The sequence below is a fragment of the Pituophis catenifer genome, unplaced genomic scaffold (genome assembly GCF_029215685.1).
Source record: "Pituophis catenifer annectens isolate HBS135680 unplaced genomic scaffold, rPitCat1.0.hap2 SCAF_3, whole genome shotgun sequence".
Classification (NCBI taxonomy): domain Eukaryota; kingdom Metazoa; phylum Chordata; class Lepidosauria; order Squamata; family Colubridae; genus Pituophis; species Pituophis catenifer.
Window position 1 is genome coordinate 161,574,045 of NW_027256883.1, and position 20,781 is coordinate 161,594,825.

The 20,781-nt window shown below is 37.7% G+C and overlaps 1 protein-coding gene across 1 annotated transcript in view; it reads right to left on the reverse strand.

The window, feature by feature from the left end:
* TIE1 (tyrosine kinase with immunoglobulin like and EGF like domains 1) overlaps positions 1-16,971 on the reverse strand; it is a 43,735-nt gene extending 26,764 nt beyond the window's left edge. The window contains exons 1-7 of the mRNA XM_070939635.1: positions 16,923-16,971; positions 13,107-13,385; positions 8,728-8,838; positions 7,952-8,107; positions 6,428-6,559; positions 4,238-4,378; positions 1,474-1,602 (exon numbers count right to left, since the gene is read on the reverse strand). Of these exons, the coding sequence (XP_070795736.1) occupies positions 1,474-1,602; positions 4,238-4,378; positions 6,428-6,559; positions 7,952-8,107; positions 8,728-8,838; positions 13,107-13,385; positions 16,923-16,971 (997 nt within the window). The remainder of the gene's footprint in view (positions 1-1,473; positions 1,603-4,237; positions 4,379-6,427; positions 6,560-7,951; positions 8,108-8,727; positions 8,839-13,106; positions 13,386-16,922) is intronic.
* Between the last annotated feature and the right edge of the window lie 3,810 nt (positions 16,972-20,781).

The window sequence follows — 20,781 nt, forward strand, 5'->3', positions numbered from 1 at the left end:
ATATTAGTGTAACTCTTGTCCTGCAGCGAGTTGGCTGTAGCAAGTTGTCCCGCAGCGAGTTGGCTGTAGCAAGTTGGCTGTGGTGAGTTGGCCGCAGCGAATTGTCATAGACCCTGCTGGGAATGGCTGGAGAGAGGAAAAAGGGAAAAAAGAGAAGGAAAGGAGAGGAAAATCAGAAGTCAGAGAGCACTTAGAATAGTTCACCAAGAATTATGACAGAAAAAGGAGGAGGAGTCACTCTTGTGAAATCCAGAGGGCTGGAAGAAGGCTGGCAAAAATGAGCCAGACATACTGGTAGTATAGGGTTTGCTGCTTGAGCAGGGAATTGGACTAGAAGACCTCCAAGTCCCTTCCAACTCACTCAAAGGAAAATTTCCACTAGCAGAAGAGTGAGGTCTGAGATAGAGGAATAGAGTCATCTCAACAAGAGAAGATGAGTGACAGCTGTACCTTTTGAGAGAAACTGGAGCCATACCCAGCTGCTTCCTGAGAGAAGCAAAACAAGTCTTTCTGGGGAAATAAAGAGGAAACAGGGCGGGAGGAAGAGAGAGAAGATAGAGTAAAGTAATAGAAATCTAGGAGCTATGCTGTCAAGCGATACGAGTCAAGAAAGTCTTAACAGTAAATCAATGAGGAGTAAGAACAGGATGGGTGAAATGCACTTACAGTCTGAGTGGAGAAAGTTTGAAGGTTAAAAGTGGGTGTGTAACCATAAGAAATCAAAAATATAAAGGGGTTTGAACTGAAATAAGAAAACAAATAAGAAAATGTTCTTTTTAGTATGTGAATATCTGATATATTTATATATAATTGTGTACAATTAACTTTTTGGCACTAAAAATCTAATAATAAAAGAACCAATAGTTGAATCTTCAGCAAAGGGTACAAAATAGGGATCTCCAAACTTGGCAATTTTAAGACTTGTGGACTTCAACTCCCAGAATTCCTCAACCAGTCATGCTGGCTGTGGAATTCTAGGAGTTGAAGTCCACAAGTTTTAAAGTTGCCAAGTTTGGAGACCCCTGGTCCAAAAGGTCAAGATGGCAGCCCTGATCATGTAATCAAACCCTACAATTTCTCATGTGCATAGCTGTCATCCTGACTTCTTTTTAACACCTCCTCCTCCTTCCCCAGAACCTAAATCATTACTTCATTTTTTTTTTAATTTGATTTATATGCCGCCCTTCTCCGGAGACTCAGGGCGGCTTACAATGCGTTAAGCAATAGCCTTCATACTTTTGTATATTTATACAAAGTCAGTTTATTGCCCCCACAAACTGGGTCCTCAATTTACCCACCTTAGAAAGGATAGAAGGCTGAGTTGACCTTGAGCCTGCGGAGAATTGAACTCGCAGTAATTGCAGGCAGCTGGATGTTAAATGCTGCCTTAGGAGGTATTAGCCTCCTACGCCACTCAGGCTTCTATTGGGAAGATCTGGGATATCATTCATATTCTTATCACTCTTGTTTTACCTGACTTTTCACAATGCTGTCCATGCCAACCAGATGAACAGATACAGCCACTGAATCGATTGCAGGTGCCTCCATTCTGGCAATTACACTCTAAGGTACAATCAGGGCCATATTTCCCAAGCGAACAAGCTGTGGGAAGAACAGAGGGATTAGGGCCTCAACAATTTTACCCATTTAAAAGACCGAGTTTATTGGTCAAAGATAACATGACAGATTACATTTGTTTTAGTTAGAGCATTTATTAACCTTCCTGTTGGATATACAGATACATGAGTGTATTTTACATGTAGTTTATCTAGTTCTGTAACTGATGCAGTACAATCAGAAAGAAGGATTTACAATAGGCTTCTTTCCTTCCTAAACATGATTTTTGAAAGGACACTTTTAATTTCCTACCCAGAAATTTTCCATACAATTTCCCTTGCTGCAGAACACAATGAGAAGTGGCTTTTTCTATTTTAAATTATTACAGAAGCCTATCAACATATCTTTTATGTACACTGAGAGCATATGCACCAAGACAAATTCCTTGTATGTCCAATCACACTTGGCCAATAAAAAATTCTATTCTATTCTATTCTATTTTTTTTATTCTATTTTTTATTGTTAAAGAATAACAAAAAGGAAAAAAAATCAATACAAAAAATCAATAGTAAGGAAAGAAAAATTTCCCCCCCAACGTGCTATACAAACGGAAAGGAAGTTTTAGGAACTTGAAGTCTTCAATTCTTCCAGAAATCTCTTTGATAAGCTACTGGTGCCGATTCATCCAATCTCCCAAGTGCAAAGTCCACGTGCAATAGTCTATTCTATTCTATCAATATGTATGTGTTGCTTGGAAGAGGAAAGAGTTAATTTTATCAATATAGAATTCCTAAACTATTGCTGGGCAGTGAGGATAGGGTTACTTTTAAAACATTTTTTTCACCTAGTAGAATTTCCTGCTTACAAGCATCTTTCTTTTTCTGTCTCTATGCTGGGGCCAAGCAGGAGAGAAACTATTTTGAAGAAACAAAAGGAGGAAGCTACTCTCTCCTGGCTATGAGCCAAATGTGGCCCAAACAGAGAAAGCAACAAAGCTTCTGCACCATCCTGTGTCTGTGATGAAGCAGAAACTCTTGTACTTCTTTTCCATATCCAGATTTTCCAGGGAACATGTGATTGTTCTGCTGATGGTGACAATGAAATCAAAAGTGTACATGCACTAAGCATAATATCAACAGCCCTTGCTGTTCATCCTTTGTTTTTGTCAGATATAATTCTTGTTTTCTCCTGTTTTGCTCCAGTTAGAACGAGTTTCTTAAAAAAATGATCTTGATAAATATTATTTTGCCTGAATACAAAACAATATAAATATTGTTTTATTTTAACTTACTGAAAAAATCAAATTCTAATATCTGAACATTTATCTATCAGTGGTAAAATATTACCTTTATGTTACACTAGCTGAATACCCATGCTCCGCTATGAAACTATGTGATCGGGCTTGATTAATCAATACTTAGTTGATTAATCTAATCTCTCCTCTCTCCTTCTCTCCCTCAGGCTTGCCCCACAGAAGCTTCTCCTCTCCCCTTCTCTTCCTCAGGCTGGCCCCACAGAAGCCTCTCCTGTTCCCTCCTGTCCCCTCCTCTCCCTCGGGCTGGCCCCATAGACCCTCTCCTCTCCCCTTGTCTCCCTCAGGCTGGCCCCATAGACCCTGTCCTCTCCCCTTCTCTCCCTCAGGCTGGCCCCACAAAAGCCTCTCCTCTCCTCTGTCTCAGGCTGGCTCCACAGAAGCCTCTCTTATCCTACCCTCTTCTCTCCCTCAGGCTGGCCCCATAGACCGTCTCTGTTAGGGTGTGTATCAGTGTATTTAGTCCTTGTCTTTACAGCAAGATTCGTTGCCATTTTAATGGCTGCCTGGTTATCTTCATAAACCGTAATAGGATAGTCCATTTTGAATCCAATATCTTCCATCAACTGTTTCTGAACCTAACAGTCTCCTCTCCCCTTTTCTCCCTCAGGCTGGCCCCATAGATCCTCTCCATTCCCCTTCTCTCCATCAGGCTTGGCCCCATAGATCCTCTCCTATCCCCTTCTGTCCATGAGGCTTGCCCCACAGAAGCCTGTCCTATGCTATCCCATTCTGTCCAGAGTTATTTTCAAGTTGGGAGGGGGAGTAGAACATCTAACTAATTAGCATCAGAGTGTGTTATAATAATATAGGAAATACTAATGCTCTGATGGTCATTTCGAAAAGTCCTTTCTTAGTAAGCACCTAGAAGCCAAAAGGAAGATACGTGGCAAATTTCAAGTTTGTAGGCTTTATGGTTCTGGAGACTTTGTGATTAATGCATGAGTAGTTTTTGCTTTTATATACTGTATATAGATTTTCTACATATTATTCTCAAAGCATTTCAGATAGTTGGTTCTTTATTAAGTGAGATTCTAAAATATAATAAACTGGGTGCCATTAGTTCTGATGCTATTTAGTAATTCGGTAAAACTGAAAAATGTAAGGAACAACCTTTGATATCTTTGGGGAAATTTCCTGGATAAAAAAAGGACCAAACTTTACCAAGAATAATACAACAAAGAAATTAATAGAGCATTATTTATTTGGGAATTTTTGTTTAGTGGTCCAGTACTTTCTTTTTGCCTTTTGAAAAGTAACTCAGCTCTGTACTTTCCTTCCTCATTCCATCCATTTGATCATGTTTGCTACCTGGGTAAGTATGACAGTATCACCATGCTGCAATAAATCAATTGCAAATAGACATACCTGAGTTGCATTGTACTCCACTCCACCCAGCAGCACAGGAACAGCCATATGGGTCAGGCAAACAGAAGGATAAGCCTCTGCAGCCCTGCTCATTGGGACACCTCTCTTGGCAATTTCGCCCAAACCGGCCTTCTCTACATGCTGGAAAAACAAGAAGATTCCTATCAGAGAACTTCTTTCACTTCAGCAATTGTATAATCCTGTTCCCATATCTCCTAGAACTAATCTCACAATTATATCTTTGCTCACAGGACACTCATTAATCTCTCTGCTGAGTTTCAGGGAGGCTATAAATTGCATGATTTTCTACCCATAACCAGGGCCGGATTTTCCTATAGGCTAACTAGGCTTCAGCCTAGGGCCTCAAGATCAAGAGGGGCCTACATTCAAATTGTTAGCAAAATTAAAATTACACTTTCACTATAGGTGAAAGGGCCTCATAAGTGGAATAGCCTAGGGCCTCTTTTCATCTAAATCCGGCCCTGCCCATAACTAATTGAAAAGAGCATGTGTAAATCTAGTAATCTCTGTAGGATGCCAGAGCATGGGCATGGAATTAGCATTCCACAATTAGATTACAGTAGTGGGACTATCTGACCTTCAGCTTCCTCTTCTTTGCTTTGTAAATGACAAAAAGAAAAATCTAAAGATGAATAACTTCCAACATCTGCATCCATGCAGTTTCCTTTGCAGAGTTACAGAATGGTTTGCCATTGCCTTCTTCTGGGATTTTTTTTTTTTTTATTTTACCAGACAACCCATGTCCTGTTGGGTTATCATTTCAGAGATATTTCCTTCCTAAACTGAGAAACAGAATGACCACAGGTGGGCAAAAAAGCAGTGGGTGCAGGAGTGACTTCCGAATTCCTGTTGGCTTTCCAACTGAGTTGTGAGAAGCTTTCCCATCCTTGTGGGAAGCTGCAGAAAGCATTGAAAACCTTCCTTCCTTCCTTCCTTCCTTCCTTCCTTCCTTCCTTCCTTCCTTCCTTCCTTCCTTCCTTCCTTCTTGCATATACATACAGTGATATACATAACACACACTATATACTTTCTCTCTCTTTCTCTCTCTGTATCTGTATCTGTATGTATATATATGTATATATGTATTAGGTATACCATGTTTCCACGAAAATAAGACCCTGTCTTATATTTTTTTGAACCCTGAAATAAGTGCTTAGCCTTATTGTCATGCAGTCAAAAGCCCGATTGGGCTTATTATCAGGGGATATCTTATTTTGGGGAAACAGGGTAGGTATAGGTATAGGTATTTGTGTTCAGCAAATATTGCGGGCCCAATTGGCAAAATAACGCTTTTGTCATATTGGTTGGAAACATACAGAACAGGCCTTCATTATGCAGTGGATAAACAATAGCTAAAATGATGATGATCGTCTCTCTCTCTCTCTCTCTCTCTCTCTCTCTGTGTGTGTGTGTGTGTGTGTGTATACCCACGTGCACACACAGGCAGACACCCACCCATGAGTCTATATATCCTTCTCTTGCGATTCATTTCATTCCTTCCCTCATTTTTCCCCAACTGCAAACAGCCCAGAAGGGAATAAGAACAGAGGAGATCAGGGTATTCTGTCTATGATATCACTGATTCAGATTTTCTACAGTCTGCAAAATGTACCCCCAAAAAAAAAAAGACAGGAAATCACTCAATTTTTGGCCCCTCATCAATTTTCCAGTGAAGATCCTTCAAAGATGGCCACTTCCTTTGACTGGGCCATTGGTGATCATATGCTGTTGATGCAAAAAGGAATGTTTATCCTGATGTAATTGCAGATTGGGTCCTGTGAGTCACATTTTATCAAGGATGCTGCATGTAGGATCCTCCTCCATTTTTTATATAGCACAGGGCAGGCCACAGATCAGGTTTGGGCAGTAAATATAATTTTGGACTTTCAGTGGCAACATGTAGTCATTTGGGATCATTTAAAACTCAAAAGCGAATGAGTTAGTCTTGGTACATATATTTTTGGATTTCATACTCTCTTAAGCCTGGGAAAAAGGGGAGGAAACAGACACAAAACTCTCAAACTTGGTCCCCACTATTGTATTTAATCACCAGACATATTCCTTGCAGCCCATGAAAACTACTATAGTAAAGAAGCTCCTGATTTTCAAGTTCAGTTCATGGCCCAGGAACATCCATTTACACTAGAACAATGACATGTGGCTCCTGACCTCTTTCACAGCGGGTACCCATGAATCCTGGAGGACAGATACATTCTCCCACAATGTGATGGCAGATGCCCCCATTCAGGCAATCAGGACAGTCTTTGTCGCAAAATGAGCCCCATTTCTTGGCTGCACAACCTGGAGAGACAGGAAGAATAATAATATGACGTTTCCAGACAACACTAGAGAGGAAAAACTACAGTAGTCACTCACAACATTCAAGTATAATTTCATACATTGTGTGCTCTGTCTCTAGCAACAACCTCAGGAAATGGCTTGTGTGTTAAAAACAAGCCTTCAGATTAGCCTAACAATAATTTTTATTCAAATTTCTTTACATCAGTGTTTCCTAAATGAATGTCCTTCATTGGCCATGCTGTTTGGGAATGGTAGGTGCACTCCCAGCATATCTGGAACACATCCCACAGGGAAAGACAGTTTTGTAATCACTTGTTGTGAGTCATCAAATCATAAGACTCTGAGTGATGTGTATTTATTTGTGAATAGCATATCTATAATAACAAAATACAGGTACTCCTCGACTTATGCCCAAAATTGACCCAAAATTTCTGTTGCCAAGCAAGACAATTGTTAAGTAAATGTTGCTCCATTTTATGATCTTTCTTGCCACTGTTGTTAAGTGAATCACTGCAGTTATTCAGTTGATAACATGGTTGTAAAATGAATCTGGCTTCCCCATTGACTTTGCTTATCAGGAGGGGATCATATGACCCTGGGACAACTGCAACTGTCATAAATATGAACCAGTTGCCAAGCACCCAAATTTTGATCACGTGACCTTTGGGATGCTGCAACAGTCATAAGTATGAAAAGTGGTCATAAATCACATATTTCAATGCTGTTGTAACTTCGAATAGCCACTAAACAAATGATTGTAAATCGAGGACTACCTGTAGGCTGCAATTCTTACTGACTGCTTTGATAAATGTTACAAAAAACATGGTAATCCCATTCAGCTTCGTCCTGCTTGATTTTATAAGCAACTACTTGAAGGGGCTGGAGAAAATTAAAAAAATTCTAAAAATAGTTATGTCATATCATGCATTAAATAAAAATAGGACACGGTTTATTTTCCATCAAGTGCCCTCCAGATTCATTGCATTTCAACTCCAACAATCATTGGCTGCAGAATATAGTATCAGGCATTTCTGGAAAAATGGGCAAGTTGAATTTTTCCTTATCTCTGTTGCATACAAAAGGGCATTTCTGCAAATGAAGATGATCAAACCATTAAAATATTTTTTCTGAACAATTAGTAAAAAGAGAAAAGCATTATTCTTTTTAGGAATACCCATTTGAGAATAATTTTTCTTAGTCTGGAAAACGTGTGATGTTTAGAACTATGCTGTCAACATTCTTCACTAGTAAAAGAGATTGGTTTGTGCAGTTCTTGAGCAGTAGGTTGGGAGATGCAGTTTTAAGAAGAGGCATTCTTCTCTTTAAGAAGCAGCATCCACAAAAATATGTTAGGAAGCATTGAATGGTTGCCTTAGGTATGCACAATCTCACCTCGCACAATCAGTCTGAAAAAGGCACTTGACAAAGGGCTGTCCTCTATAAATGTGGCGCTGTAAATCCCACCATCAGCCATGGTAACAGATGACAGGACCAGAATGGACTTATTCTCCTTTAATTCACCCTGGTGCATCGTGTCATAGTAAGTCCCTGCACAAAAAAAAAAAAAAGAAACAAGCAAGAAAAATATAAAAAGCCAAGGCTGGTGAACAAAGAAATACTACTGAAATAGAAATACATCTTTTGGAATATGATTTGCATGCAAAGGTATGAGAAGGTCATGAAGTTGGATTTTGCTATTAGGAAAGCAGATAGAATAGTAGAGGAACTAAGCAAATCCAAGGCTCCCATTTTGAAGCCAATAAATAGTCTTGTGTGAGGATGGCCATTCATAATGGATCAATGGCTTCTATAACACAGTGGTTTTTAAAGTGTGGTCTGGGAACTCCTGGGGTGGTAGTGCACCTGAAACCCTTTCAGGGTCTCCATTGTGGATAGATAGATAGATAGATAGATAGATAGATAGATAGATAGATAGATAGATAGAGTTAACATTTCTCAGTTTTAATTCCTAATTCAGTGAATATCAATAGATATAACCTCCACAAACCAAAATTCTTTGGGGTCTTGAATCATTATTAAAAATATAAAAGTTGTATAACAGCAGAGAAACTCAAGCTTTAAGAGGTTTTTCCTAAGAAGGAGTTGGATGTCTTGGAAAATGGTCAGATTTTATCCCAGACATGCAGTTAGATGATGGGAGCACTTGCCATTCCTTTTCCACCAGATATCTGTTTTCTTCCCATTCTTTATCCTGGCAACCAGTATGGCTGATTGGGAGAGACTGATTGTGTGGGTTACTTTCTCTGGAACCAGGTTGGCTGAAACATTGAACAGGAAAAAAGGAATTGGGTTACAGAATATATTCTGAAATATTTTGTCTTCCTTGTTCATTACAGGAACATGGTATTGATATTTGAAAGAAGACCTCAGATCACTGTCATGGCACTTATATCTGGGTTTTCTACCATTTACCAGACCGCATCCTGCTTTATGCAACATATAAAGGACTAGATACATTGCCAGGAAGAAAGGAACATATATAGAAAAAACATTCACACTTCACTATGTGGGAGGAAGATACAATACTAATTTGGGGGGGGGCGCTTTTTTCTCCCTATTGATAAATGTCTTTCCTTGGGAAAGCTATTAATTTGGAGGCTGCAGGCTGTAGAAGTGGACAGACTGAAGCAAGAAGTTGGATGACGAGAACAGTCAAAGGTGACCCAGAAAAATACTTCACTCAAATCAATTATCCCAACCATATTACCATTTTAATCTGTCTATCTGCCGCATGTACCTTTCTTCCTTTCCATGATGCAACCATCAAATCAGCAACAAGGTATTGTAAAGCAGAAATACTTTGCTTCTGTGCTGACTGTGCTTCTACTATGAAGAAACATATGTTACTACATCCTCCTACTGCTTGGAAACTTCACAGAATGCAGAATGAGCTACCACTCAAATTCTTTGGGGACTAGTTCCATTGTGGAATCTAGGCTTACCGAGTTCTGCACCTACTATTTTAAAAATATTTTTCAAAGGTTCCATCCTCAAGTACTGCTGAAAGGGAATAGTAGTTCTTGCTATGAATGTCACGGCTAGCAGTATCTGAAAATAGTCCATAGAGAGATAATTCAACATATGAACAAGCAAAATGGTGACAACCCCACTCCCAGGAATAAAAATTCCTTGTGGGAAAAAACAGAAAATTTGTAATCTCCTTTGGATAGCACCAGCAACAGACATCTGTAAGAACCTGGCTATATTTCCTTGTTTAAATCAATATATTGTACAACACAGAATTCATGCTTTTCAAGGGTACATCTATAAGGGGCCCATAGAAGATCTTACACAGGCATTTCAAAAGTTACCAATCAGGCAACTACAGAAATCAGATGTCCATTTTTTTCTGCAGCCTGAGCTAAAATGCCATGGAGGATAGCCTCTACCATTGTGGAATCACAGTGTAGCATGGCATTGGAAAGAATTAGAAGTTTCATCTAGTTCAACCCTCTTTAAAAGTATAAGAAAGCTAATTTTCCTTTGGAAGGTTTATTCTTGCTGCTGCCTAAAATAGCTACAGCTGAACAGATTGTAGCCCCTATCAATGTCAACAGCTACATGGTCAGTGAGTTGATCCATATCTTGTCCACAGCAAAAACTGGGTTGAAAAAAGAGGAGAGAAGCTATCTTAAAATTGGAAAGCTAAAAGTGATAGCTAAAGTTGCCTCAATGTTGGTTAGGAGTGAGATGAAGGAAATATCATGAGATGTGGTATATAAAAAAGATTAATCAGCATGTTTGTGCCAAAGTGGAAGGCAGATAAGAATCATAGGCATCCATGATAAGCCGCAATGAAATCAAAATGATGACACTTATGTCAAGATAATATAATGCAAATGAGACGGATTTATAATTTACATCACAAACTCTGATGAAATTATCAGTGTTACATCATTCACATGATAACATCATGATGCAGATCTACACACACACATACACACATATACAGAAACACAAATGCACATTGTGGATATCTGTGAAAAGAAGAGCACTAAGGCTCTTCTGTTTTCAGTCTTGTTAGATAAGTTTATCATTGCTATTAAGTGAGTTATAAAGGAAAATCATTTACTGGCCCTGTGAATCTAAAATCAAAATGTTTAACCAATCCTAAGAAAAAAGGATCAGAAATGGCTAAAAGTGAGATTGCTGTGAGGCTTCAAGCCCCTTCATACATGATAATACAAGAAATATTAAATCAATTAAAATTATTGGTCTGTACAAAATGTAACTACATCCAATGAAATATTGAATTTGTCATTGGTTCTACTGTCACTTTCTACAAGTTTTATGAGATTGCAGCATTTACCCATAACAAATAAGGGTTTTCACTACCGGTATTGACTTATATTTAAATTTATATTGCTTGTACAATAGTAAAAGACATTTGAGCTTGACCAAAACATTTACTTTTGTTTGCACAATTTTTGGCTTACTTTCTATGTCTAATGTTGTGCCTATTTGTGCCTATTTTAATTCTTGTCTTAACTATATTCTTTTTATGTTTGTTTGCTGTGGTTCTGTGAATATTGGCTTTTGCAGTGCTACAGTGACATCTGCAATGCTTTTATCAGATCTGACATTTCACATGTCATTATGGGAAGGAAGAGATCGAAAAGGCATCGAAGGACAACATAAAGGTGCAATTTAAGATTGGGTGGGTTTGAAATAAGAAATGAAGAATTATAATCAGTCAGTTGTAGGGATGTTCTGATTTTGACTCACAGTGTAAGAGAGCAAAATTATTTGAGTTAGCTTCTTATTAGTAGAATTTACACGTCAGAGAAGCTTATAAAAAGTTTAATAGAAATAAAACAACTAATTATAAAAGATTTTTGAGAACATTAAGGTCTCAAGACAGGAAGGAAGAGAGCTTAGTAAACCTCTTTGAGAGATAACATTACACCATCTAGAGGCTACCAGAGATTTCTTTATTGTTGAAAGAAGTTGGGTTTTAAAATCTGTGAAGTACAGAAGCACACACACACACAATTTATACTGTTGTTATAGTTATATTCCAACTTTTATTTAGGCACTCAAGGTGGCATACATAGCGTTTCTCTCAGTTGCCCTTTAGCTATAGCCCAGTACCAGTTTAACACCTCCACCACGACACCACATTGGCTGAGAGCATTGGTGCTATTGGTTATTATTTTCCTATTCGTTGACAGATGAATCTCTTGTTCTCTTAGCTATTTTTGTGTTTTTCAATCTGGGAGATCTGTGCCTCTCCTTACGTGAACATTGTGTTTGATGAACTGGACGAAGAAGTGGAAAGAATGCTTATTATCAAATTTGTAGATGATATAATTTTGATGGGATAGCTAATACCTTAATACCTTAAAAGGCAGAGATAAAATTCCAAATAGGAATTTGATAGGTTAAAGAAATGGGTTGCAAATAACACTGAGACATTTCACAGAAACAAATGGCAAGTAGAACAGTTAGAATAAAAGGTAAAAGGGATATTTGACTATGAATATGATATGGCTGCAGTACATACCCTGTTTTCCCCCCAAATAAGACATCGGGCTTATTTCAGGGTTCAAAAAAATATAAGACAGGGTCTTATTTTCGGGAAAACATGGTACATACATACATACATACATACATACATACATACATACAATTTCATACTGCAATGACAAAATTTCAATTTCAGCCTTTAAATTTCAGAAAGAAATGATTCCAACATACTTTATACTAATACAGCTTCCACTTTATGTATTGGGTCCAATTCAAGATATTGCTATTAGAGATAGATTTAGACAAAGTGGAATAGATGAGCACAAATCCAGCAATGAAGGCTTATAAAAAGAAATTAAATAAACTGGAAATGTTGAATCTTAAAAACAAAAGACTCAGGGGGACAAGATGAAAAGAAATCATAGAGAAGAAGAAGATGTTCTCTATTAGCACAGAATGCAACAAATAGGACAATGAATTTCAGTTGGATGATGCCAGATTTGATTATTTTTTAAAAAAAATAAATTGTGGAAAGGAATAGCAGTATGACAGAATTGCAAGTATTATCCAAAAATGTGATGAATTTCTCTTCACTGAATATGGTCAAGTGGAGATGGCTGTGGATCATGTCATCCACAAATTTAAAGATTGGACTTGCTGGTTTATTTCCACCTCAACTTATTTGCAAGGTGTGTGTGTGTGAACAGAAGTGTATTTGGTGCAGTAGGGGTACCTGAGATGGGTGGAAACAGGTTTCTAGGAATTAAAATATAAGCCATATAAGTTTTCTTCTATTACAGATGAAGTAGGTTCTTTGTCATGCACAACCCACCAGACATAGGATACATATGCTATGCTCAATTCCATACAAACAATAGAAAACCAACAACCTAATGTGTAAAAGGGGTCATATCATGACAGAAAGCATTACATCATATGAGATAAGAAGTAAATGTTGAGAAATATTAACTTGAAAACATTAATTCTTGTTATAACTCAAGTGTAGATTTTGGTCTTTAGATACCACATATCAGTATATGAATCGCTCTGTAACACTTACCGTTAATGTCGTTGTGTACATAAACAACTCTAGTTTGCTCTGACTGTGTCTTCCCCAGGCAGTATGTGATGCCCACGAGGCCTGCTCGGGAAAAACCTCGCATATGCACTTCCTTGCTGCTGTTCCTGTATATCTGGAACTTGGATGTGGTCTTGATCATGGCATTGTCTCTGTCAATCTGGAGGCTGATGTTCCGCTCGCCTGTCACACAGGACAGGTAGAAGTGGTTGTGTGAGGGACTCAGAACATTGGCCACCAGAGTGATATCCAGAATTGCACCTGCATCAAAAGAATCAAAGCCGCCATCTTATGGACATGAAGAGAGCAGATAAATTATAAGCATGTTTGAAATGATTCAATGCTAAATCTTGCCTTGATTATGTCAGATAGTATGAGTCTTGCCTCTCTCTCCTAGAAAAGGTAAAGTTAGAGGAGGAAAGCCTCAAACTCAGAGAAAGACTTAGAACTCATAGAAGTCATAGAGCATAAGCAAATAAGTATAAAGAAAAATACTAAACAAATAATACTAACAGAAACTAATATTATTTAGTCCTCTGGTTTTTCAAAGTGGATGAGGCTTTTCAATACTCATAGCCACTTAGTTTTATAAAAAGAATGAATAATAAACAGACCAATAGAATAACGTAGTTTTATTACTATCATCATCATCATCATCATCATCATCATCATCATCATCATCATCATCATCATGCAAATACTATTTCTCAGTTATAAATAGGGAGTAAACATCACACTTACTAGCACTGATGATGTTACTTAGTCAGGTAATGAAATGTCTGCAAGCCAACAAGCAAGCTCAGAGAACACCAAGGACTCCATAGTTGATTCTATTCTGGTTTCATTTCTCTTAGCATCCATTCTCAGTCATTTTTTCTAACCTATACCAGGGCATTTTTCTGGATTTTTTTTTTCTCCATAGTCTCTGCTCTTAACTGGTCCATTTTCATATTTGATTTTTTCTTTGCTGACCTCTTCCCCCAAACCAGCTTTGGTCCCATTAAGGTTTTTTGGAGAATTATTGTTCTTATGGACACCCTACTTACATAATTTCTGCCCAACATTTTGTTATACTTGGAAAGTATAAAAAGAATCCTCAACCTTAGTTATAAAATTATACTGGGCAGACATGAAAATAATTGTAAATCTCTCGATGCATCCTGAAGACTTATTCATATGCATTTCCATGAGATACAGCTCCTCTTCATAAAATATTATTAATAATATTAATATATTATTGTGATCACTATTTGGAGTCCTATTCCCAGCTCAGTTTCTAAATCCCTATAGTGGACAGCACAATCCCAGCTAAACTAATTTCAAGCGTTCTATTTCTTTTTTCCAATCTTTGTTCCTCTGGTTGTGTTGTTTTGGTGCTGTTTCTTTGTTTCTAAATGGTTTTAAAAATGTAAACTGTCCTGGATTACTGGGAGTTGGATGTCTTATATATTTTAATAATATTTATATTATATAATTTATATACATTAATTATAATAATTATTGAGTAGTTTTTTTAAAAATTATTGAATATGGATAATGATATTCTGTATCATTACAGAAAATAAAATTTTATACAAATAAAAATATAAAATTTTATATTTTTTTATTAAAGGGTTTGAAAAATAAAAGTGAGTTGGCATAGAGGAATCTAATTTGTAAAGCACTATTTATTTACACTCAGACCACATTCAGTGTAGCTTAGATCACTAATGTACTAATTTATTCCTGTATTTGTTCTGACTTGGAAAGCCAACTGAGAGTAGACTTGACGGTCAAAGTTAACTCTGATCCTTGTCAGGCTCTCACAAAATTACATGCATCAAAATACATGTTTGTAATTAGCATGTGTGAAATTCATCTATATATCAATTGTGTACTATTATGGAAATCTAGAAAATTATTTCCAAGTTTATTGCTAAATGTAGATATCTTCCAAAGTGAGAAGCTGCTGATTATGTGTTTGATAGTAAAAATTCTGGATAACCATCTCTGCATACGAAATAATTCAACAATCGGAAAGACTTCTCGGGATGCTGGGCTTTTCCTGAAGGCTTAACTTTATTTTCAATTTAATATGACAGTCTGATGTTATTTCTCATAAAAATGTTAACTTTAGTCTGATATTCTACAGATGGGAATGCTGAAGTTTGCATTCTCCCATTCTGGTCAGTTAAATCACTTTGTAATAGAGAAAATAAATTATGGGCCCTTTATATTTGTTGTTCAAACAGCATTGGCAACAACATATGATATATCACATCCTCTCTGCCCCCTCTCTCTCTCACACACACACAAACACACTTACTTTCTGATAAAATTCTTCAAGCTTCTTTTTTTCTTATTAGTAAAAATTAGTAAGATTTTTTTTTTAAAAAAAGTTTAAATCCCAAATCCAGCTACTAGTTTCCTGATGAGTCCTCATCAATACCTTATCTATCTTAAGACCTAAAATTTTGGGTGGTGCCCTAGACTTACCCCTAGAAATTGCCATTGTTTAAAACTTTTAAGTTTTAAAAGTAAATGTAGATAGAAAGAATCTTTCATAAAATACATAGAAACTGATTATATCAGTTATATCTGGTATTAAAATTTCAATAAAAATTAAGACAGATTTCGTTTTTGTCTCTTCACTTCTTAATACGGGTCACAATCTTATTGTGGAATTTGCCTTCATCAAGGTACTCAAAGACTGTATACATGGCTCAAGAGAGGTAGCACTTTCCTAGGCTGACTAAGCAAGACTGAGTATCTTCCAAAGTGAGAAGCTGCTGATTATGTGTTTGATAGTGGCTACAACATCTAGATATAAATAAAAGCAACACAACAAAAGAGGACATAAAGAGATTTGTCTGTTTCACTGCATCTTTCAAAATTACTCATCATTCTGTTATCTTTTCTAAGTAACTCATTTTATTAAGGGGCACAGACTTTTGCATGTGATAAAGTGAGCCACATGTCTTTTCACAATATTTATTAATCCAAAACAGTGTAGTAGAGCCATGTCGAGGCTTCTGATTTTTTTGCCACCATAGGTTAACCTGGCTCTGTTACACTGTCTTCTACTGTTGATTATTTTCACTGTAATTCCCCAGCTTTCAGACTAGGCTGGCAGATGCTATTGGTCTAGCTAATTGTGAATTAGAAAGAAGAAAATGCACACATGAATAGTTCTACCTAGAAATATCATTTTTCAAAGAAGTATCAGAAAGTTCTGTTCTCCGTGCCCCTAGCTATAAGGAATTTGGTGGGGGTTAAATTCTCTCCCCCCACCCATTAGTTCTAGAATCTCTTTTGGGTTGCATTCTCCCAAAGTAAAGTTGTTGGGTATTACTTTCAATATGGATTCCAGTGATTATATTCTTTCTCCATTGGACTAGATTAATGACTCATCGTGTCCAAGGTTTGGCCATTGGGGTGCCAGTTCAAATACTTTTCTATTCCTCAAATTCTTTTATTGTTCATTTTTTAAACAATGTTTTTAGAACCCTATACTGCATACATTTTATAACATTGGCTTCAGTCTGAATTGATTTGTTTTAATTTTTGCATTCCATTTTATTCCTTTTTTTTTCATTTCATGATTTTTTTTAACCCCAGCTTGTGAGCTACCCAGTTCACTTTGGTTCTTTGATAGAATAGTTGACATAGAAATGTGGGTGATAGGTACGACATAGTTAGGTAAGACTAGGAAAAATAGTTTGTTTATTCATTTGTGTAATTTGTATAGCTGCCCATCTCAAATTAGTGAGTCAGGGGGGAGGGGTGAACCATCATAAAAATAATTAAAACAGATTTTACCTGTCAGGTGCCAGAAGAAGCTGAGAAGTCCAATTGTATCCAATCTCATTTTCAGGAACCGGCTCAATGTCAGGAGAATTGAAACATCACTATTTCAGAAGAAGAAGAGGTATTAAGAATTATTTCTGTTATTTCTCACTCGCCGTATGTATCTTTTAAGCTTATTGTTCTTGAATCCTCCATTCTTTACCAGCAGTTAAACAGCGGAAATTGTCACTAGATCAAGAAGAATAAATGCATAGTTTTTCGGTTTGAAGGAACTCAGCAGAGTATCTTAGGAAAAAGTCCACTTAGGTAGCCACAGAAATTGGATTTTTTTTTATTCCAGAAACTTCATTCATTCAAGAGTTCACATTGGCATCCAAAGGCCTAGCCATGCATTTTAGCTTGTTGTTTATTCTCACACGTAGCTGCCAGGCGAATATAATCCTATTGCTTCTTCCATGCTGACTTGGAAACCTAACTGGAGAGTCTCAGCATGGCCACAAAAGAAAACTGGGCAGGACAGGAAACTGATTAAAAGTGGAAATGGACTGAGTACAACATGAGCGGTTGGGGCTCCGTCAGAAAAAAAAAATTGGCTGGGGTTCAGGCAGGCAGGATGGAGGAATGCCTAGAGGCCCTTACAGACAGCTCAGCACTGACATGAAATCCTGTTTCTCATACAGCATTTCCTGCTCTCCACCCATTGTTCCATGTCTATCTCGGGATCCTGCCACAGAAGAGAGTAGTATAATAGGAAGTCATTGGCTAAGATATCAACTAGGAGAGGTGTGACAAATCTCTAGTTTGTGAAATGGCACAATTATGTCACCTGAAGCATCTGATAAGCTGACCCTGTGCTAAGCAGCATGCATACATGGAATTCCACTTTTCCCAAAAAAAAAAAAAGAAAAAGAAAAAGTAAGTCTGCTATGTAATCCATTTATTCAAAGCACAACTGATTAAAACTAAACTGTCCCTTATTATTCACTCAAAGATAATTTGGAAGGGTGGGGATGGAATGGTTAGGTTTTACATCTGATTTGCTGTCTAGACTAAGATATCAAAGATGGAGATTGGGCAAAGTCAATTTCCCTGGTTTTCAGTTTTCTTCACATTCTATTAAAATGGGGAAGGAAAGAGGGAGGGAGGGAGGAAGGAAGGAAGGAAGGAAGGAAGGAGAATCTCCCTATCAATGTCCAAGCACAAACCAAGATGATCTCTTTCCCATCATCTTCTCTTCATTGTACTTTGAACATGCTGAAACTCCGGAGCTCAGGAAAGCAGGTAATATCTAACCAGTTTAGTTAGGCTGACTGCACTGAAGTTTTGGTTATTACACTTGAAGAAATGCCACCTTAATCTTCCTTTGTACTACTTCAGTAAGTCCCTGTTCCAGTGTCCCTCTTTCTTGTTCATCTTCCTCCCACCGAATCTAGAGGAAAAGTCCAGTCTTCAGCATTTTTTTCTAATCTCATTTCATTTCCAAGATGCATGGAAAGGAGCAGGAGGAGTTAAAGGGACCAGGCTGGTGATGAAAAATTCAACTTTTAGCCTAGGGGTGTCAAACTCGATTTCATTGATGGCCACATTAGGGTTGTGTTTGACCTCAGGGGGAACGTGGCCAGGGTGGATGTAGCCAGCTCAACTTCACTTGTGGTGCCTATGGTGGCCTAAGCACTCGCCAGCAAAAATGGGCTCCAGAGCTCCATTTTTGGCTGCAACAGCCTCCTGCAACCCTCTGCCAGCAAAAACGGAGCTCATTTTCATGGGCAGAGCCCCAAAGGGTCATGGGCCGGTCCTTTGCTGTTTCAAGGGCGGCCCCACGGGCCAAATCACCCCATGGGCTGGATCTGGCCCCCGGGCCTTGAGTTTGACACCTCTCTTTTAGCCAAAACATACAAACCCTCAGCCAGGCCCTAAAGTTAATTATGCCCGTTTTAAGCATTGTGCTGCATTTAGAATGCCAGATAACAGAATAACAGAGCTGGGAGGGATTTTGGAGGTTTTCTTTCTTTCTTTCTTTTTTTGCTTTAATTTATATGCCGCCCTTCTCTGGAGACTCAGGGCGGCTTACAATATGTTAAGCAATAGCCTTCATACTTTTGTATATTTATACAAAGTCAGCTTATTGCCCCCACAATCTGGGTCCTCATTTCACCTACCTTTGAAAGGATGGAAGGCTGAGTCAACCTTGAGCCTGGTGAGATTTGAACTTATTTATTTATTTATTTATTTATTTATTTATTATTATTTCAATTTGTATACCGCCCTACTCCCGAAGGACTCAGGGGGTGAACAGCCATAGAATAAAACATATAAATACAAAATTTAAAATAAAGTAAAACAAATTAAATAATTTGGCTGAAAATTTAAAACCTCAATAATTTAAAACCAAATTTAAAATTTTTTAAATTTCCATTTAAAAAGGGGAAAAAACTTAGGTCAGGCCAGTTTGATGAAATAAGAACGTCTTGAGCGCGCGACGGAAGGTACGCAGATCCGGGATCCTACGTATCTCCGGGGGGAGCTCGTTCCAGATAGTAGGTGTCCCCACAGAGAAGGCTCTCCCCCTGGGGGCCGCCAGTCGAACTTGCAGTAATTGCAAGCAGCAGATGTTAATAACAGTGCTTTAGTCCACTGTACTACAGGCTCTTCTAGTTCAACCCTCTGCTCAAACAGGAGACCTTATATCATTACAGACAAGTGGCTGTCCAGTCTCTTCTTAAGCCCCACCCCCCACCCCACCCCAGTGATGAAGTACCCACAACTTCTCCTTAGTTCTAGGTTGCTTGTCTCCTTGACTAGTTTCCATACTCTGTTTCTTGTCTTGCCTTCTGGTGCTTTGAAAAATAGGTTGACCCCACTCTTCTTTGTGGCAGCCCCTCAAATATCAGAACACTGCTATCATGTCACCCAAACTCCTTTTCACTAGACTAGAAATATTACTTATTATATATCACTTGAAACTTTTTCCTTATGAATTTGGTCTCTGATACACATTTCTTACTTCCTAATTTACTTCATAGAATAATTGACTGGAGAGTCAACCTTAAAAATACTTGATAGCAGTTTGAAAATATTGGGTTGTCCTTGGGTAGAAAAAGACTAATTACACTCATGCTTTTTTGAGGCTTCTGGCTGCATATAAAAAGTGTGCATTTTAATTACCACATTGTCAGATGTAAATGCCTTATTCTCTAATGTGTAAATAGTATATGAACGGGGTATCAAGGGTTAATTTATTCTTCACTCCTTAATGTATTCATAATTCACCACTCCCATATCTAGCTCCACCCATTGTATATATAAGGAGCTGTATGCACCCATTTTCCTTGCTTCTATCTGTGAATATTCAGTGAATATAGAATGCCTTATGTAAATAAAGAGAGATATATTTGAACTCTTAATTCTCAAATCTTTTATTGAGTCTGATCCTGAAAATATTGCAACAATCTGGTAGCAGAGGATGGTTGAATTGACTCAATAAAAATTTAAATATGTCTAAAAGAGATAGGCCCAACACCAGGGCATACAGCAAAGAAATGGAAACGGATCAAGAAATAATCGATGAGTCCACGAATGCAATTTCAAGAGAATCTGAAGAATACACCACAGAAGATGAAGAAATAATAAATGAAGATGATGACCAGGAGGAAAACGAAATAGAAAACAACGAACTCAGGTCAGAGATACTAAAGCTTTTAAAAAGTCAAAAGAGCGATGAAATTCTCATTGCGAACCTCCAAGATATACTAAAAAACAACGGAGCAGCGAGAGAAAAGCACATCGCTACAGAAAAGCTAAAAGACTCAAAAATAGTGAGTGAAATGCTTACAGACAAAAACACAGCGAAGAAGAAAGGCAGCGATCCCGC